The sequence below is a fragment of the Mus pahari genome, chromosome 15 (assembly GCF_900095145.1).
Source record: "Mus pahari chromosome 15, PAHARI_EIJ_v1.1, whole genome shotgun sequence".
Lineage (NCBI taxonomy): Eukaryota > Metazoa > Chordata > Mammalia > Rodentia > Muridae > Mus > Mus pahari.
Window position 1 is genome coordinate 29,357,234 of NC_034604.1, and position 16,178 is coordinate 29,373,411.

The 16,178-nt window shown below is 42.5% G+C and overlaps 1 protein-coding gene across 9 annotated transcripts in view; it reads left to right on the forward strand.

Annotated features, from left to right (window-relative positions):
* Window positions 1–630: 630 nt before the first annotated feature.
* Apc (APC regulator of WNT signaling pathway) overlaps window positions 631–16,178 on the forward strand; it is a 95,972-nt gene continuing 80,424 nt past the window's right edge. For 6 of the 9 annotated variants that reach the window (XM_029546869.1, XM_029546868.1, XM_029546871.1 and 3 more), the window contains exon 1: window positions 650–1,009. Coding sequence is in view for 5 of the 9 variants with exons in the window: in XM_029546868.1 (XP_029402728.1) it covers window positions 845–1,009 (165 nt within the window). In the remaining 4 variants the exon portion in view is untranslated. Of the gene's footprint in view, window positions 1,010–16,178 lie in introns of all 9 variants that reach the window. The other 3 variants (XM_021214709.2, XM_029546884.1, XM_029546876.1) reach the window with 3 other exon arrangements.

Consider the following 16,178-nt stretch of genomic DNA (forward strand, 5'->3'; position numbering starts at 1 on the left):
TTTTTTTTTTTTTTTTTTTTTTTTTTTTTTTTTTTTTTTTTTTTTTTTTTGTCTATTCCTTCATACTAGAGTGTGGATTCCACGAGTTTATATTCCCCAATGCTGTTACCCTAGAAGCGGGATCAGTTTGTATAAGTGTTAACACCCAAAGAAAATTATGAAAGACAGGTAATGCAAGCTGTCTGATAGCTGTTTGAGACAAATTGGGGGACGTCCAGAACAGGTAGGTTTGGAATTAAATCGGGAGAGGACGGACGGCTGGAGGGGCACCTACAGAACAAAAACTGATTTCTGTCTTCTCCACTGGGCTAGGGACTCCCTTTGCTCTACGATCCATATTCACTCATTTTCCTATAATCAGTTCGCTAGCTCAGGACGTGGCACTTGGTGGATGCTTGATATGAGCAGATGCTCACGGATAGCCGTAGTGTGCGCAGGAAAAGTCTACTAATTTGGTTTCAGTTCCGCTGGGAAAAGGTGAGCAGGTTAGAGACTCAGGCTCCCCGGGGCAAAGATCAGAAGAGACGAACGAAATACCGCAGAGGCAGGGCATAGGCTGCTGCGGCTGCGCAGTCCGGTCCCTCACGCCCGAGCAGCGGGACGCCGGCCAGCCGCTCCCATCGCGCGTGCGCACTGTCCGCTTCCCGCCTCCACCAAGATGGCGAAGGCCCTGTGCTGAGGGGGCGGAGTGTGGCCGCCGGAAACCCGGCCGCTACCTCGGGGGGAAGCTTCGGGCGAAGGCCCGGGAGCAGCGGACCGAGGCTGGCGCGATGCTGTTCCCGGGGAGCGCCGTCGGCTACCGCTGAGGAAGGTGGAGCGGGGAGTGGCCTTTCCAGCGCCCCCTATGTACGCCTCCCTGCGTTCGGGGCCGGTCGCCGCGTTGCCCGCCTCCGTACCGCCCGTGACTCTCGGGGCCCGGAGCTCCGGCGGCGGCCGGGCTCGAGTCCCGGGGGAGGGGAGGCGCCCGGGCGGCGCCCGAGCTTGCGGCCGCGGAGCGAGCGTCTGGCAGGTGAGTGCGGCTGCGCGTGCCGGCGACTCCCACCCCGGGCGGCTGCGCTGGGACCCGACCCCCGGCGGCCCGGTTCCGTCGCCCTCCGGTCTGCACGCGATGACCTGCCCGGTCTCCGGCCTTCGGCTGGCCACGGGCTCGCAGGTTTCCCTCCCCAGAGCGCGGGCGGGGGTCGCGACTCCCGCCGCCCTCGCACCTTTCCTTGCTTCGCAGGCAGCCTCGCCCTTGCTAGCAGTCTTCTGTCCGCTCTAGGTGCGTGGGTCATCCAGCCCATTTCTTTCGCGTTCAACCTTTAAAAACCAAAACCAAAACCTGAGGTCTGGGAGGATTATCTGAGCCTGACTTATGGGGTTGCAGAGGAAAGGCTGGTTGTTCAGAGGTCGATGGGATCTGGTCTTGAGAAGAGCACCCGGTAGACTGGGATGGGTAGCTTAAGAGCCCGACTCCTGCCTGCCTAGTGGAGTCTACGATGGCAAAACGATTGTTCGCTTTTAAACCATTCATCTCTGTCATAGGCTTTGGACTCAGCTTTTGAAACGGAAGCGTTAGGTTTTGTAGATCCATTGAAAGAATTGGGGAGTGTTATATTCCTTAAAAAACAAAGAAGACCTTATAAATGTAAGATAATACCTACTAACACAGGGAAGGATTACTTTCTTTAGGTATTAGCCTAAGGAACGCATAGAAGCTTTAGAATCCCTAATGTGCAAGCCCTTTGTTGTTTTGCTTTGCTTTTAAAGAAAGGACTGATGGAGAAAAGCTTTTTAAGTTCAAAACTACTCAAATTTCTTGCATGCTCGGTTGTTACTAGTGCTTAACACCAGCACTCGCAGCTCTTGCTAGTCTCTATAACGTGGGTTTGTGCCAATCTCAGCTGCCCCTCAAGGGTAGTCGCGATTTCCAGTGTGAAAAACTGTCCTGAGTGACTTAGGAACCTTGCCTACGTTTGCAAGTGCAAACTGCCCCTTCAGAGTGTCAGTGGAGGAAGTCCTCTGGTAGTTTGTCGCCTCTGTCCCATAACTCGGATGTGTTAAGAGCCCCAACGTGGGATTAAAAATACCTAGAAAATGCCCAATGAGATTGCAAATGAGTGGGGTTTTGAAAGCTAGAAGACTCAGTGCATGTAAGACGGACTCTGTTCATTCTCCAGGATTATTTAAAAAAAAAAAAAAAAGTTATGGGGGCAGGAGAGATGGCTCAGAGGTTAAGAGCACTGACTGATCTTCCAGAGGTCCTGAGTTCAGTTCCCAGGAACTACATGGTGGCACACAACCATCTCTAATGGGTTCCGATGCCCTCTTCTGGTGTGTCTGAAGACAGCGACAGTGTGTGTGTGTGTGTGTGTGTGTGTGTATCTTTTTTAAAAAGTTATGAATTAAAGTTTTAGAAATAGAATTGCCCACCTTAAAAGAAGAAATCTTTTTGAGTTTTATATCTCATTTGTTTGTTGTCAGTTTCTCTCTTCCAGCACTGAAGACTGCATGCTCTTAGGTCTGTCTGTGTCTGTCTGTCCCTCCAGTGCTGTGCTTTCCTTTCAGTTTTGAAGGGACAAGAGGGGAGTGGAGCCATCTAAACTCAGTGGCTGAGAGAATCCCAGCTGTCTGAGGTATACCTCCTCTGTCAGCTGTCTGAGGTGTACTCCTGCATTTCCCAGGGCTTTTTTTNTTTTNTTTTTTTTTTTTTTTTTTTTTTTAAGGTTTTTTGAGACAGGGTTTCTCTGTGTAGTCCTGGCTGTCCTGGAACTCACTTTGTAGACCAGGCTGGCCTCGAACTCAGAAANCCGCCTGCCTCTGCCTCCCGAGTGCTGGGATTAAAGGCGTGCGCCACCACGCCCGGCTCGCTTTTTTTTGTTTTCATTACTACCTCCTTAGTTGCTCATATTTCAGAGCTGTGTGCCTTTGCAAGAGCAACCCTCTCCATCTCTCTCTATTCAGATCTGTCCATTACCACCATTTGGAGGCCTCCCTCAGTCTCTCCCTCTCTGTGCGGTATGCATGTTAATTGTTTTCTACTGAGGAGGCTCCAGATTCCAAATCCCCCTTGAGGGCCCTTCCATGCAGGGACTCTGATGTAGCTAGAGACTCTTTCCTTCAGTCTTGGCTTTGACTTGTGTTAAAATTATTTATTAGTGGCTGTGGTCATGTTACCACTTAGACTTCTCTATCTGTAATACCCTGCACGGTGGATCTAGAGGGAGTGAATGTCCAGGTAAGTGTTTGCCACATCCTTATCTCCATCTTTTGTTTTCACCCTGATGTCACTATGAAGTGGAAGTCCCTTACCATTTAACTGTGCTTGGGACCATCTTGACAATGGGTCAGTAGGTAAAGGGGCCACCTCGGAACCTGACAGCTGGAGTTAGCTCTCCAGGACCCACGTGGTTGAAGGAGATAACCAGTTCCTGCATGTTGTCCTCTGACCTTCATCACATACAATAAATGTAATTAAAAAAACAATTAAAAAAATCACTAGAGAATACTAAGCACCAAATCTAATGGCAGTTTCTCTGTCATCGTTGGTTTCTCTAGGCAATTGTAAATTACATAATACTCTGTAGTAGTAAATGACGTATTCTTAGTGTCCTCAGTGTACTTCCTGGTTGCCTGGTCCCTTGTAAGTTCTTTGCATGTCCTGCCCTCTTTCAACTTTATTCTTCCCTTAACCCCTGTATCAGCTAGGCTGCAAATAGGATTTACAAACAAAGAAAATATATTTGGCAGATGCATATTTAGAAGTCACATGAAGTGTGGTTTGTTTGGAGATCATGTAGTCAGTACTGAAAGTCCATTTTTCTCCTTTTTTTAAAAACAAACAAACACATTATCTTCCTGCTTGAGTTCTTTGCTCACACTTGCTTCTCTCCTGTTCACAATGTTCATGTTATGGCCTTCAGTTACTGCGGGAGGAAGTTGGAAGACTCCTAGGCATTCCTCAGTCTTCAGCTCTCCTGATAGGGCGCGTACAGGTCATGCTGTGACGGCTGGAAGGCGGTAGTTAGGTAGGAGTGAGTCCTCCCTAAACAGAAGGACTGAGCACAGCATGGGGCGGAGTAGGTCCAGAGAGGGAATTCTTGTCATCAAGTCTTTGTGTGTTCTTTGGTGTGTTTTCTCCCAGAGAAGGAATTCATGCCATCAAGCCTTTGTATGTGCTTTGGTGTGTTTCCTTGATGATCATGCCACTCTTTTTCTTTATGATATAAATCATTTCTGTGTGCATTGTCCTGATGTCTGGATCTCTATCCCCACTTCTACTATTTGCTGGGTATTCCTATCTGAGATGTGCTGCTAAAATTCACATGACAACAAACTGAATCAGTTTAGCGGGCATGCGCCTCTGTCTTATGGTGTGTTCATATGTATTTGTACGTTTGTGTTCATATGTGTTTGTACGTTTGTGTTCATATGTGTTTGTACGTTTGTGTTCATATGTGTTGTACGTTTGTGTTCATATGTGATGGTACGTTTGTGTTCATATGTGTTTGTATGTTTGTGTTCATATGTGTTGTACGTTTGTGTTCATAGTGTTGTACGTTTGTGTTCATAGTGTTGTACGTTTGTGTTCATATGTGTTGTACGTTTGTGTTCATATGTGTTGTACGTTTGGCATTCTCATCCTCCCGATTTCTGGTTGTAACTGCTTTCTCTAGTCCCCAGTCTTGAACCTTATAGTCAGGTAAGCTCTTCTCCACTGCCCGGTAGTCGTCAGCTCTTTACCACATGTTAGTTAGACTCCAAGTTACAGAATACTTAACTGGGCGATTTAATCAGTATCTCACATAAAAAGATGATCAGAGTTAGAGGGCCTCATGGCTAGTCAATTTAGCTGCATAGAAGGTTCTCGAGGACCCATCTCTCTGATTGACTCGTCTTAAGTGTATTAACCTTTGAACATAGGCATATGCCGTCATGGTTCTTCATGGCTCCCTTTTTCCAGGTATCATTTAATTGTCTTTGGTAGAGAAAGGCAAAGATCTCTTATCTCTTATCTCTTAATTAGTAAGTAAACCTTCCACAAAAGGCCTGTATCAATCAGGTGTCTCTCCTAGTTGTAATATTTGGAAAACCCATTTGTAGCTGAAGAGAGGCACAGTGTCAGTGGCATACTTCTGCATTGTTCTGTGGAGAGTTAAGTTTAAAAAGAGAATTTGCAAATGACAGTAGTCAGCTTAAAGCACTGTTTATCTGCACATTGTTATAAACCATACATAGACTATTTGCCAAACATTTTGATAACCATAAGTAACTGTTTAAAGTAGATTCTTACATACAATTTGCAAGAATCAAATAGCCTGTACTCTCTGCGAGTTTTAATCGAGGACATGGCCAGCAAACAGTGTACGTCTATGTTCAGGTCATGCTTAGGCTTTGAAGTAAATCAAATGGGTTCCAGTGATAAAACTCATTACCCTGGATAAATCTTCAAAGGACTTGAATGGAGGAAGTAGTGGCAAAGTCATGGAAGGGTCTACTTGGGTGATGGTCTGTATTATCCTTGTCCGGATTTGAAATCAACATTGCACTTAAGTTTGTAAAATCTCTCTGCTCAGAAATAGTTTGTACACAATCATTTGGAATTATTCCTCGAATGTCTGTTAGAATCCAGCAGAGGAGACATCAGGGTTCTAGTAATAGCTTTCTTGTTTTGTCAGATGCAATCATAGGACCGGGAGGCTTTTCTTTGTGGACATTTTCTCTAAAGGTTTTGCTAATTAAATTTCTCTCCTCTTTTTCTCTTCCCATCTTTGCTCTCCTTTACTGGGGATTGAATCCTGAGCGTCACACAGACTAGGTATGCTCTCTACTGCTGAGCTATACTTCAGTATTTGATTTCTCATCTGTGTGCACAGGGGAGTGTGGAGCTCAGAAGCTGGCCTCTGATGTCTGTCTGGAGCCATCTGCCTTGCTCGAGACAGGATCTCACTGGAACAGGACTCCCTGGGCTTCCTAATTAGGCTAGGATGGCTCCCAGTGCACCTCAGGGATCCTCCATCACCATCTTCTTGCTTGTGGGCAAGTACTTTACCAACTGAGCCATCTCAGTCCCTGTTAATTTACATATTCATTAATATATTAATAATATATGTTATATATCAATATTATTTAGAGTACTGTATATATTTACTGAATCTTATATTTCCTATGAACTTTCTATGTAGGATCATTTTTACTGATCATAAAGGATATGAAGCGCATGCTTTAGAATGTCCTCCTATCTGCCTGAAAGGTCTTTGTTTTCCATTCTTTGGTTTTTCAAGACAGGGTTTCTCTGTGTAGCCCTGGCTGTCCTGGAACTCACTCTGTAGACCAGGCTGGCCTCGAACTCAGAAATCCGCCTGCCTCTGCCTCCCAAGTGCTGGGATTAAAGGCGTGCGCTACAATGCCTTGCTGATGCCATGGCTCTTAACGTTTTCTTTTAAAATAATTTTGTTATGTCCTTTTAAGGAAGGAAACCTTTTTAACTTTGTTTTCTGCTTTATTACTGTGTGATATGGCAATTCTTTGGACTTTATGGATGTATGGGTCAGTTCTTATCAGTTCCACACATTTGCTAGCCAAAGGGCCTTCAGATAATCAATCACCTTCAATTCAGTATTCGCCTTTGTTAATAAGGTTCTTCATTGTGACGATTTCTGCCTCTTATGTGTCCTGCCCCCTCTTATTTTCTCTTAAAGGCTTTATTCTGGACAGTTTCATCCTTAAAGTATCTATTTTTCATCTATATCTAATATTTGATCACTCATCCAGTAAGTGCTTAATTTAGGTTATTTTTTCCAAATGTATGTAACTTTTTATAGTTTGCAGTTCCATATATATATATATATATGTGTGTGTGTGTGTGTGTGTGTGTGTGTGTGTGTGTGTGTCATATATGATATATATGATATATGTATATATATATGTCATATATATATATCAAACAGCAGTTTGGCTATTATTCTCTTTAGTATAATAATTAGGAATTAATTATAATATCTGTCAGTTATAATAGTCTGCAAACTCCAATGTTTACAAATCTCTACATCTCTTGGAGAAATAATTTGATATATAAGATGAAAGTAATCTTTTTGTGAAGATTTTTATTTGGTATTATCAAGAGTTTGGGGCTACAAAACCACCTTAATCAAATTCTACATTGTTAACTACCAGACTACCTGCATGACTTATGTGTGGTCAAAGGTCATGATCTCTGCTATGGTGTGATTGTGGGGAGTGACCTGCAGAGGTCCATATTATAGGCTTGGTCCCCAAGGTATTGCTGTTAGGAGCTGTAATGTGAGATGTTGGTATTGGTGTTGTCTCCTTTCCTCAAAGGTCACTTTGCTTTTGGGGCTCATGCGATGAGCTGCTTGCTTTGACTCATGTACATCCACCATCTTGTACTGCTCACCAGAGTTCCAGAGTAGTGGAGTCAAGAGGTTATGGGAAGCTCTTCTCTTTGTGCTAACTTCTCAGGTGTTTGTTGGAACCACAAAGCACAGTGTGGTCTCCTAGTTCTTTGTTATCTTAAAATGGAGGGGCCCTTGAGAACCTCAGCCCAGAGCCAAAGTTGTTTTTTACTATACTCGGCATCCCCAGTCTTGCAGTGCAAGCAGCATTAAATGTTCATTCGTTTGTTTGTTTGTTTGTTTTAAATAAACTTACCAAAAGCAAAAGTTGAGATCACTTTTCTCAGTTCCAACTTTCAGTGGGTTTGAACTCTCATATTAATGGTTATTTAGTGCTTTTAAGGAGATTGTTTAGTATCTAACTTAAAGTTATTTTCAGAGTGAGTTGGTCTGAATTGTCTGGTGTGCAATTTCCAAGTAGAAGTCCAGACATTTGGCAACATGTTCCAAGAAGACCAAACATTCTTTCGAGACAGGGTTTCTCTGTGTAGCCCTGGTTGTCCTGGAACTCACTTTGTAGACCAGGCTGGCCTCGAACTCAGAAATCCACCTGCCTCTGCCTCCCAAGTGCTGGGATTAAAGGCATGCGCCACCACTGCCCGGCAAGACCAAACATTCTTTAGTCATCTCTTTGTGTTAATGCCTCTTTGTGGCATAAATGAGAGACTCAGGAAACATAAAAACTAACATGCTTTTGTTTTCTTAATACTCTACATGTTTGTTTTTGTTTTTTGAGACAGGCTTTCTCGATATCCCTGGCTGCCTCTAACTTGGAGATTCCCCTGCCTCTGGGATTAGAGACCTGAGCTGAGCCACTCCCTGCTCTGATATGTGTTATTTGCCAGGCTAGTTCCTGTGCAGAGCCCAAGGAAGGGAGGCAGGACACTGTATTGGATTGTGGTCATTGAATAAGTTGTCTGTCTAACCCCTGTGGACATGATGTGAACATTGTAAAGCGGGACTTTGTAAGGATGGAGAGAACGAGTGCTGAGTCGGCAGGGCTTGCAAACAAATTGCCCTTTAGTATTTTTGCTAGCACTTGGGTGTATTTTCAATAATTAATGTGAGAACTCTTGTGCTGTGTGATATTTTGATTTTTAAAAATCACATTTATGTTGGGGTGTGGGTGTCCAGCTGTGTCACAGCACGAATGTGGAGGGTCAAGAACTGTGGGGGCCTCAGTACTCCCCTTCCCCCATGTGTGTCCCTGGGATCAAGTACAAGCTGTCAGGCTTGGAGGGCAGCCCCTTTATCTGCTCAGGCATCTGCCAGCCCAGGGAGTTGTGAAGTTTACTCTTTCAGGGACAAAATAGGAGTTTTAAATCTTACATATCTATAAAATGCGTTATTTGTACTTGAATTCCGAATTTGATAAAAGTGGAAGTCAAGCTTTTAATTTAGAAATTCTGGCCTTTACATTGTTGGACTGTCTTCCTTGTTTGGAAGGTTATGTTGGAAATTTAGAATAGCATTGGTATTTTATAATTATTTGACTTGTTATTCATCATAACTTCTAAGATGCCATCCAGATCTGCAATCAGATTGATGCATCAAAAACCTACAAAAGCAGCCCTCCCGTTAGGAAAACTAGAATTGCTGGATTTGCTTGATTCTTTTTTTTTTTCTCTGCCAAATGAATATACTAAATCGAAGAGCCATGTTGATTATGGTGCCTTTGCTTCTTGTGTTGTCTTTCCTTTGCCTACTTGCCTTCAGAGCACTGGATGATAAAGTAAGAAGCGATTTTTAGACTCAGAAGAGGCCCTGCAAGCATGGAGTCTGTTGGACTCTCCCGACTTGCTGCCGGTGTAGACTGTGACGTAAGGAATGCCCTTGTCATTGTTTTCTCACATGCTTTCTGCCTCGCACCTAGTCCTAGGCAAGGCCAGGATGGTATCTTGTCAGAGCTGTTGAATGGCTAATGCACCTTGATTACTTACATACTTGTTGCCAGTGCAGTTAATCTTAGGCTTCATGACTTAATGAGTGAATTTTGATTTGAGTCAATATCAACCCATAGTCTAGGGAGCTGTTAATTTTTGTGCCAATCCTGAGTCTGGCCTGTCTTGAGTATTCCTTACCCAAAATGCTTGAGACAAGAAGTGTTTTGGATTTTTATCCTTCCTGGATTTTGCAGTATTTATTTATTTATATATATATATATATATATATAATTTGGGGATGGAACCCAAGTCCAAGTATGAACTAGCTTATATTTCTCACACACCTCAAGCTGTGCATGTGTGGACATAGTCATATAGTCTTGTGGTTGTGCCAGGACCAGACCCAGGGCCTAATGACATGGTGAGCACAGACTGTATCACTCTTATTTTGTACATCAGTTTGTATTTTGACTCTGGCCTGTTACATGAGACTTGAGTGTTCATTTTCCGGTCATGTTGGCATTTACAAAATACTTAATTATGGAAAGTTAGATTTGTGGTTTTCAGATTAGAAGTGCTCAAACTGTGTATTTTCTGAAGAGTTACTTAAATTGTAATCTCAGTAAAGCAGTTGTGTTAGATTATGTACCCCAGACAAGGAACAAATGATATTGTTTGATACTGTTCCACAGTCATAGCATTTAATAGATTTAATTAGTGATTTTATTACCTTATTTCCAAAATCTCGTTCTGCTTTACTGACAAACACAACGCTCAGTTTTTCCTGTTGTATTCTTCTGTGTGCACGGGAGTGTAGTTTCAGTTCCTTTAACCTCACACCTTCTACCCAACCTAGTCTTTTAATTTCTTCATAGTTTTATTTCAGAAAATCTTCTATAGATTTTATAATATTCCAGCAGCATTTCCTTAGTTTCTCACTTCAAACACATTTCTCCTGTGCCTTCTCTAACATTAATTTACATATTGATAGTATTTAAGAATATATTAGCTATCTGTTGAAACAAACTTAAGGGCTAGAAAGGGTTACTGTGGACAGGTATCTTAAAATTATTTATTTATTTATTTATTTATTTATTTATTTATTTATTTCCAAGACAGGGTTTCTCAGTATAGCCCTGACTGTCCTGGAACTCACTCTGTAGACTAGGCTGGCCTCGAACTCAGAAATCTGCCAGCCTCTGCCTCCCGAGTGCTGGGATTAAAGGTGTGTGCCACCACACCTGGCAAAATTTTTATTGTGTAAATAGTTTATTTCTTTAATCTTATGTGTATGTACCTATCTAAGTGCACAGGAGCTGGAGGAGGTCAGAAGAGGCGTCGGAGCCTCAGAGCGGCGTTACAGGCAGTTGTGAGCAGTCCTGTGGGTGCTGGGAACCGAACCTGTGTTCTCTGTAGGAGCAGCAGGTGCTCTTAGTCACTAAGCTATGTCTCTAGCCCCTAAAAATTATTTTGGTCTCTGTACTTCTTTGGTTGAATACTTACCAGCTAGCTGCATGTATGTCCTAATCATATATATGTCATATTGGATTGAAATTAAGTTATGATTTTCATAGAAATTTAATACTTAAAAACCAAGTCATATTATAGAAAAATGAAGTCCGTTACAACAATGTAACGTCTATGCCAACAGCAAAATTTAGATATTCCTTCACTTTCATAAAAAATTATGTATTTTTGGTATTGGTAGAACTTTTCTCACAACTTAATATTTGATAAGGAGTTGCCATGTTATAATTTCCCATTAGTTTATATTGAGCTAGTGAGTTTTTTGATTCAGAATAGAATTAGGTCTTTGACAGCAAGTTATATTCCAGTGTAGCCAAGAACTTGTTCATTAAATATTACAGAGGTGCTGAGGACTGAATTGTCCCATGGAAGGAATGGCTTTTCACTTGTAAGCAGTGGTGAGCCATTTGGCTTTCTATGCCTGGAAAGTAGATTGCTGTATGCTTAGGGTTTTCTCTCCTAGTCTGTTTCACTTTTGTTGCATTTCAGGTTAAAATGTTGTGTCTGTCTTGTAGCTGTTAAAGGCCTATGATTCTCAGAGCAAAGGCTTCCAGTTTACTGCTTCATCTGTGCTTATCGTTTATTTTGAGTGTTTTATATAATTTAATCCTTACATAGTAGATGTAAACTATCATTTTATTGAAATTAAGCACTCATCATTGGTGTAAGAAAAATCTATTGAGAACTAATTAGTTCTTAGAGAAAGCAAACCTGGATTCAAATTCGGTAACTGTCTTGGTGTTCTAGTGCTGTGAAAGAGACACCATGACCACCACAGCAATTCTTTCTTTTCTTTCCTCTTTCCAGACAGGGTTTCTCTCTGTAGCCTTGGAACTCTCCTATAGACTAGGCTGGCCTCAAATTTACTACAGTGGTCCACTTGCCTTTGCCTTCCGAGGTATGTGCCACCACTGCCAGGCGCCACAGCAACTCCTGCAAAAGAGAGCATTTAGTTGGGGCTTGCTTACAGTTTCAGTGGGTCAGTCCATTCTCATGCAAGGAGCATCGTGGCACACAGACATGGTGCTGGAGAAGTAGCTGAAAGTTGTACATCTGGATCCCCAGGCAGCAGGAAGAGAGAGACACTGAGCCTGACTTAGGCTTTTGGAGCCTCAAGAGCCACCTTAAGTGACATAATCTCCCCCACCAATGCCTCATCTGCTCCAGCCAGGCCACACCTCCTAATCCTTCTCTAATAGTACCACTTCCTGATGACAAAGCTTTCAAATATATGAGCTGTTGGAGGCCGTTCTTCAAATGACCACCACAGCTTTAATTTGATCAGGAAAACCAATTGAACTTCTGTGTGGTTCACTTATAAGTCTACAAGATGAAGGCATAACGTATTTTATGCTTTTTAAATACATTTCCTGAGTTGATAATATGGAGCCACCTCTTTTATACAAAAGATAACTTCTGTGCAGAGACATTTAAAACTCATATCCCACTTAGATTAACAAATATAGATCATTTCTTGTTATATCATCTTGGGTGCTTTCAGATTGTAACACTTGCTTATTCACCTTAAACCATAGCTGCCCCTCACCCTCCCACCAAGGAATAAATGTCTAAACAGTGGTGGAAAGCTTGTCTGGCAGGTACAAGGCCGTAGCTTCAACCCTTAGCACTAAGACGGAGGGAGGAGAGGTAATGAGCATAATTTTAGGCTAAAAGTAGTTAACTAAAGTAGTTTCTCCCACTGTGTGTGTACACATGTTCATGTATGTTGGTACACGTATGTGCATGTGGAGATCAGATTACAACCTCAGGTGTCATTTCTTAGGTGTCATTGATGGTTTGTAGCTGCTAAATAGGCTGAGTTGGCAGGCCAGTGAGTTTCAGGGATCCACTTGTCCTGTCTCCAACAGCTGGGATTATAAGTGCTTCCCCATACCCAGCTTTTTAGTTGTGGGTTCTGGGTTGAGCTTGGGTGCTTGTTGCTTACAAGGAAAGCACTCTACCATCTGAGCCGTCTCCCCAGTCCCCAGTTACCATCTCCCATTGTTTGTTTGTTCCTTTTTTTTTGAGACAGGGTTTAGCTGTTCTGGAACTCACTCTGTAGACCAGGCTGGCCTTGAACTCACAGAGATCCACCTGCTTCTGCCTTGTGCTAGGATTAAAAGGATGCACTACCAGGGCTGGTGAGATGGCTCAGCGGTTAAGAGCACCGACTGCTCTTCCAAAGGTTCTGAGTTCAAATCCCAGCAGCCACATGGTGTTTCACAACCATCCATAACAAAATCTTCTGAGTGTCTGAAGACAGCTACAGTGTACATACATATAATAAATAAATAAATAAATCTTTAAAAAAAAGGATGCACTACCACTGACCAGCTATCATTCCCATTTTAAACATAAAAGAAATCAGCTTTGTCAAGAAACAGACTTTAAATTTTTTTATCTTTAAATAGGTATTGCATGCATGCAGTACACATTTCAATTTTTTTTTTTTTTTTTGGTTTTTTCGAGACAGGGTTTCTCTGTTTAGCCCTGGCTGTCCTGGAACTCACTTTGTAGACCAGGCTGGCCTCGAACTCAGAAATCCGCCTGCCTCTGCCTCCCGAGTGCTGGGATTAAAGGCGTGCGCCACCACGCCCTGCTGCAGTACACATTTCAAAACTGCAACTACATGTATATAAAATGAAGGTAAATCTCCTATTTTTGCCTCCCAGACATGCATAGAAGCAGAGATAATCAATTACCAGTTTCTTATTTGTCTTTTCAAGTTCTATCCCACAGAAAGACAAATTTCGATAAATTGCTATGGATATTTATTTGGAGGGCAGAAATGTATATTATTAGAGTATTATATTCAGGAACTTGATGTACTTAAGAATTTTCACTGATAACTTGTTCACACTAAAACAAACTTTTAATTTCAAACACTATAAAGCAAATATTAGCCAACAGTAAACAGCCTTTGATCACAAAGCACATCAGTTTGGAAATCCTACTGTTTGGAGTTTAAAAGTGGCTCCATGATCAGAGGTTACAGGAAAATGTGGCTGGGGCAGCTCAGTTGCTAACTGCTGGGCAGGGGATTTCAAGGAATGTCCACTGGGAGTTACCAGGGTAAGGGGAGAGAATCAGAGTCTTTTGCTAATTACTTACGTGTATAAGCAATTTTTGTCATCTTGTCTAGAGCTAGAAAATTGACTTCCAAGTTGACTTGCACACTCACCTGACTTTAGGTTGGTGTTGATCCGAGCCCCTCATGTAAGCCTCTCTCCAGGGTTCCTTAAGTATCCTGAGGACAGTGTGACTGGTTCTAGAATAAGCAGTCAGGAAACCAAGGCGGGAGCTATCATGGTTTCTGTCACCTAGCTATGGAGGTCCCTTACCCTTACAGCTTCTCCTTCATCACACAGCTCTGCCTTACTCAATATAGAGTTTCTTCAAAGTCTCTGGGGATCATCTTGGAAAGTGGTCGTTGTCCCTCAGACATAACCTACACACATAAGGATTACAATAACTTTCCTGGCTTGGTGTCTGTAGTTACCTCAAGGATAAGACTTTCAGAGTACTTTCTGTTATGCATACATTGCTCGATTACTGTTTGGAATATTGCTTGCTGGTCAAATCTGAGGCCTTGCCCTTTTCCATTGAGCCACCTCCCCAGCTCTTGCTTGGTAGCACAGGCTACCTGCCCTTGAATTCCCTGTGTACCCAGGTTGATCTTGCCTTCACTTCCTTTGTGTTGGGATTACTATTACAGCATGCCCCACCATGCCTGCCTGGGTTTACTTTGATGACTTTCTCTTTGATATTGTAGGACACATATATTAGATATGGGTTTCCAGAAGAAGAGAGCCTAGACAGAGGGGTGTTCTGGGAGGGAGAACATGGTAATCTAAATGATGGAGAGGAAGGAAAGAGGCAGGTGTGATGCATTCTGAGTCAGAAGGCCTGTGAATGGGGGTGGGGGCGGGGGCAGGGAGGAGGAATGAGGGGCTGTCTGATACCCTGGAGACAGAGCCGAGGATGAGGAGCTATGTATGCTGTCTTAACCCAAGAAGACAGCGCTCACCCTTCTGTCTTTTTTTTTTTTTTTTTCTGTCTAGATCTCAACAGGCTAGATGATGTCTGTCCACATGGGTGAGGATAGTCTACCGGTTGAGATGCTAGTCTCTTTTAGAAGTGGTCTCTCATAGGTACACTAGTAACACCAGATATTTGGGTGTCTGATAACAGTCAAGTTTCATCACTGTTGGCAAATCTTGTGTTACTCTGCTATAGCTGTTACTCCTTAATCTAGCCAATGGGTTGTCATCCAGATTTTAATGGGCATAGGGTATCTTTCATTCATAAAGGTATGAATGTTTACTATATTCTGCATTAATTTAAGGTGCTGAAATATTTATGCTGCTTGAAAAGTGTGGAAGAATAAGTGCCACACTATAAGATGGAATTGGAAAATTATCTGTTATTATTCAAAGAGAGCTTTTGATGGGCTTGGGAGATGACTGTCAATTAGCATGCTTGCCACATAAGCAACAGGATCTGAGTTAGATTCCAGCACCCATGTAAAAAGCCAGGCATGGCAGGTTGTGTCTGTGATCCCACACTAATCGCAGTAGGGAGGTAGACAGACAGAGGATACACACACACACAGTGGGGCTTGCTGACCCACCAGGCCAAAGTGGTAAGCTCCAGGTTCACTGAGAGACTCCATCTCAAAATACGAGGCAAGGAGCAATTGAAGAAGGTTTTAAACATTAACCTTGACCTTCAAATACACATGCACACATATGTTCACCCAAAGTAGTAAAAATACCCAAAGTAATTTTTAGAAAAGACCTTGAAATATTTAGTTGCAAGAGTGTGTGAGAACAGAAAAGTCTGTAAATCACATGCTTATGTAATTCATGTGTCTCGTGAATCCAAGTTAAATGTCAGGTAGGTAGTTGAATATCCAGGGGATAAGGTTAAGATAGAAATACCAGTTTGAGATTTAGCATAATATAGTTGAGTATTTACTAGGTAAGAAGATGATAATGTAAGTGGACAATCCTAGAATAAACTCTATCCCTTAGATGACTAGTGAAGATTGTTAGTGGCTTTTAAGAAAAAGTTTGTTGCAGTTTTCCTCTTAACCCAGATAGCTCCCAAATAATTGAGTCTGGACTATTGTATTTATTTCAAGCTTTAAGGGCACAACAACTGAACAGTATTACTCTCTTAATCCTCTAAACTAATCTTGCTACCTCTCAGTCAAACCCCAGCGATACTTGCATTTTCGTATGCTGTAGCTCTCTGGGCTCCAGGTGTTTGACATGATGTCTCCTGGACTCTTCCCTTTCTCCTTCCCTCCTCCCTTGGCTGGGAAGAAGCCTATCTCTGTTCTCTCCCCTGCTCAGTCATTGGCTGATCAGCT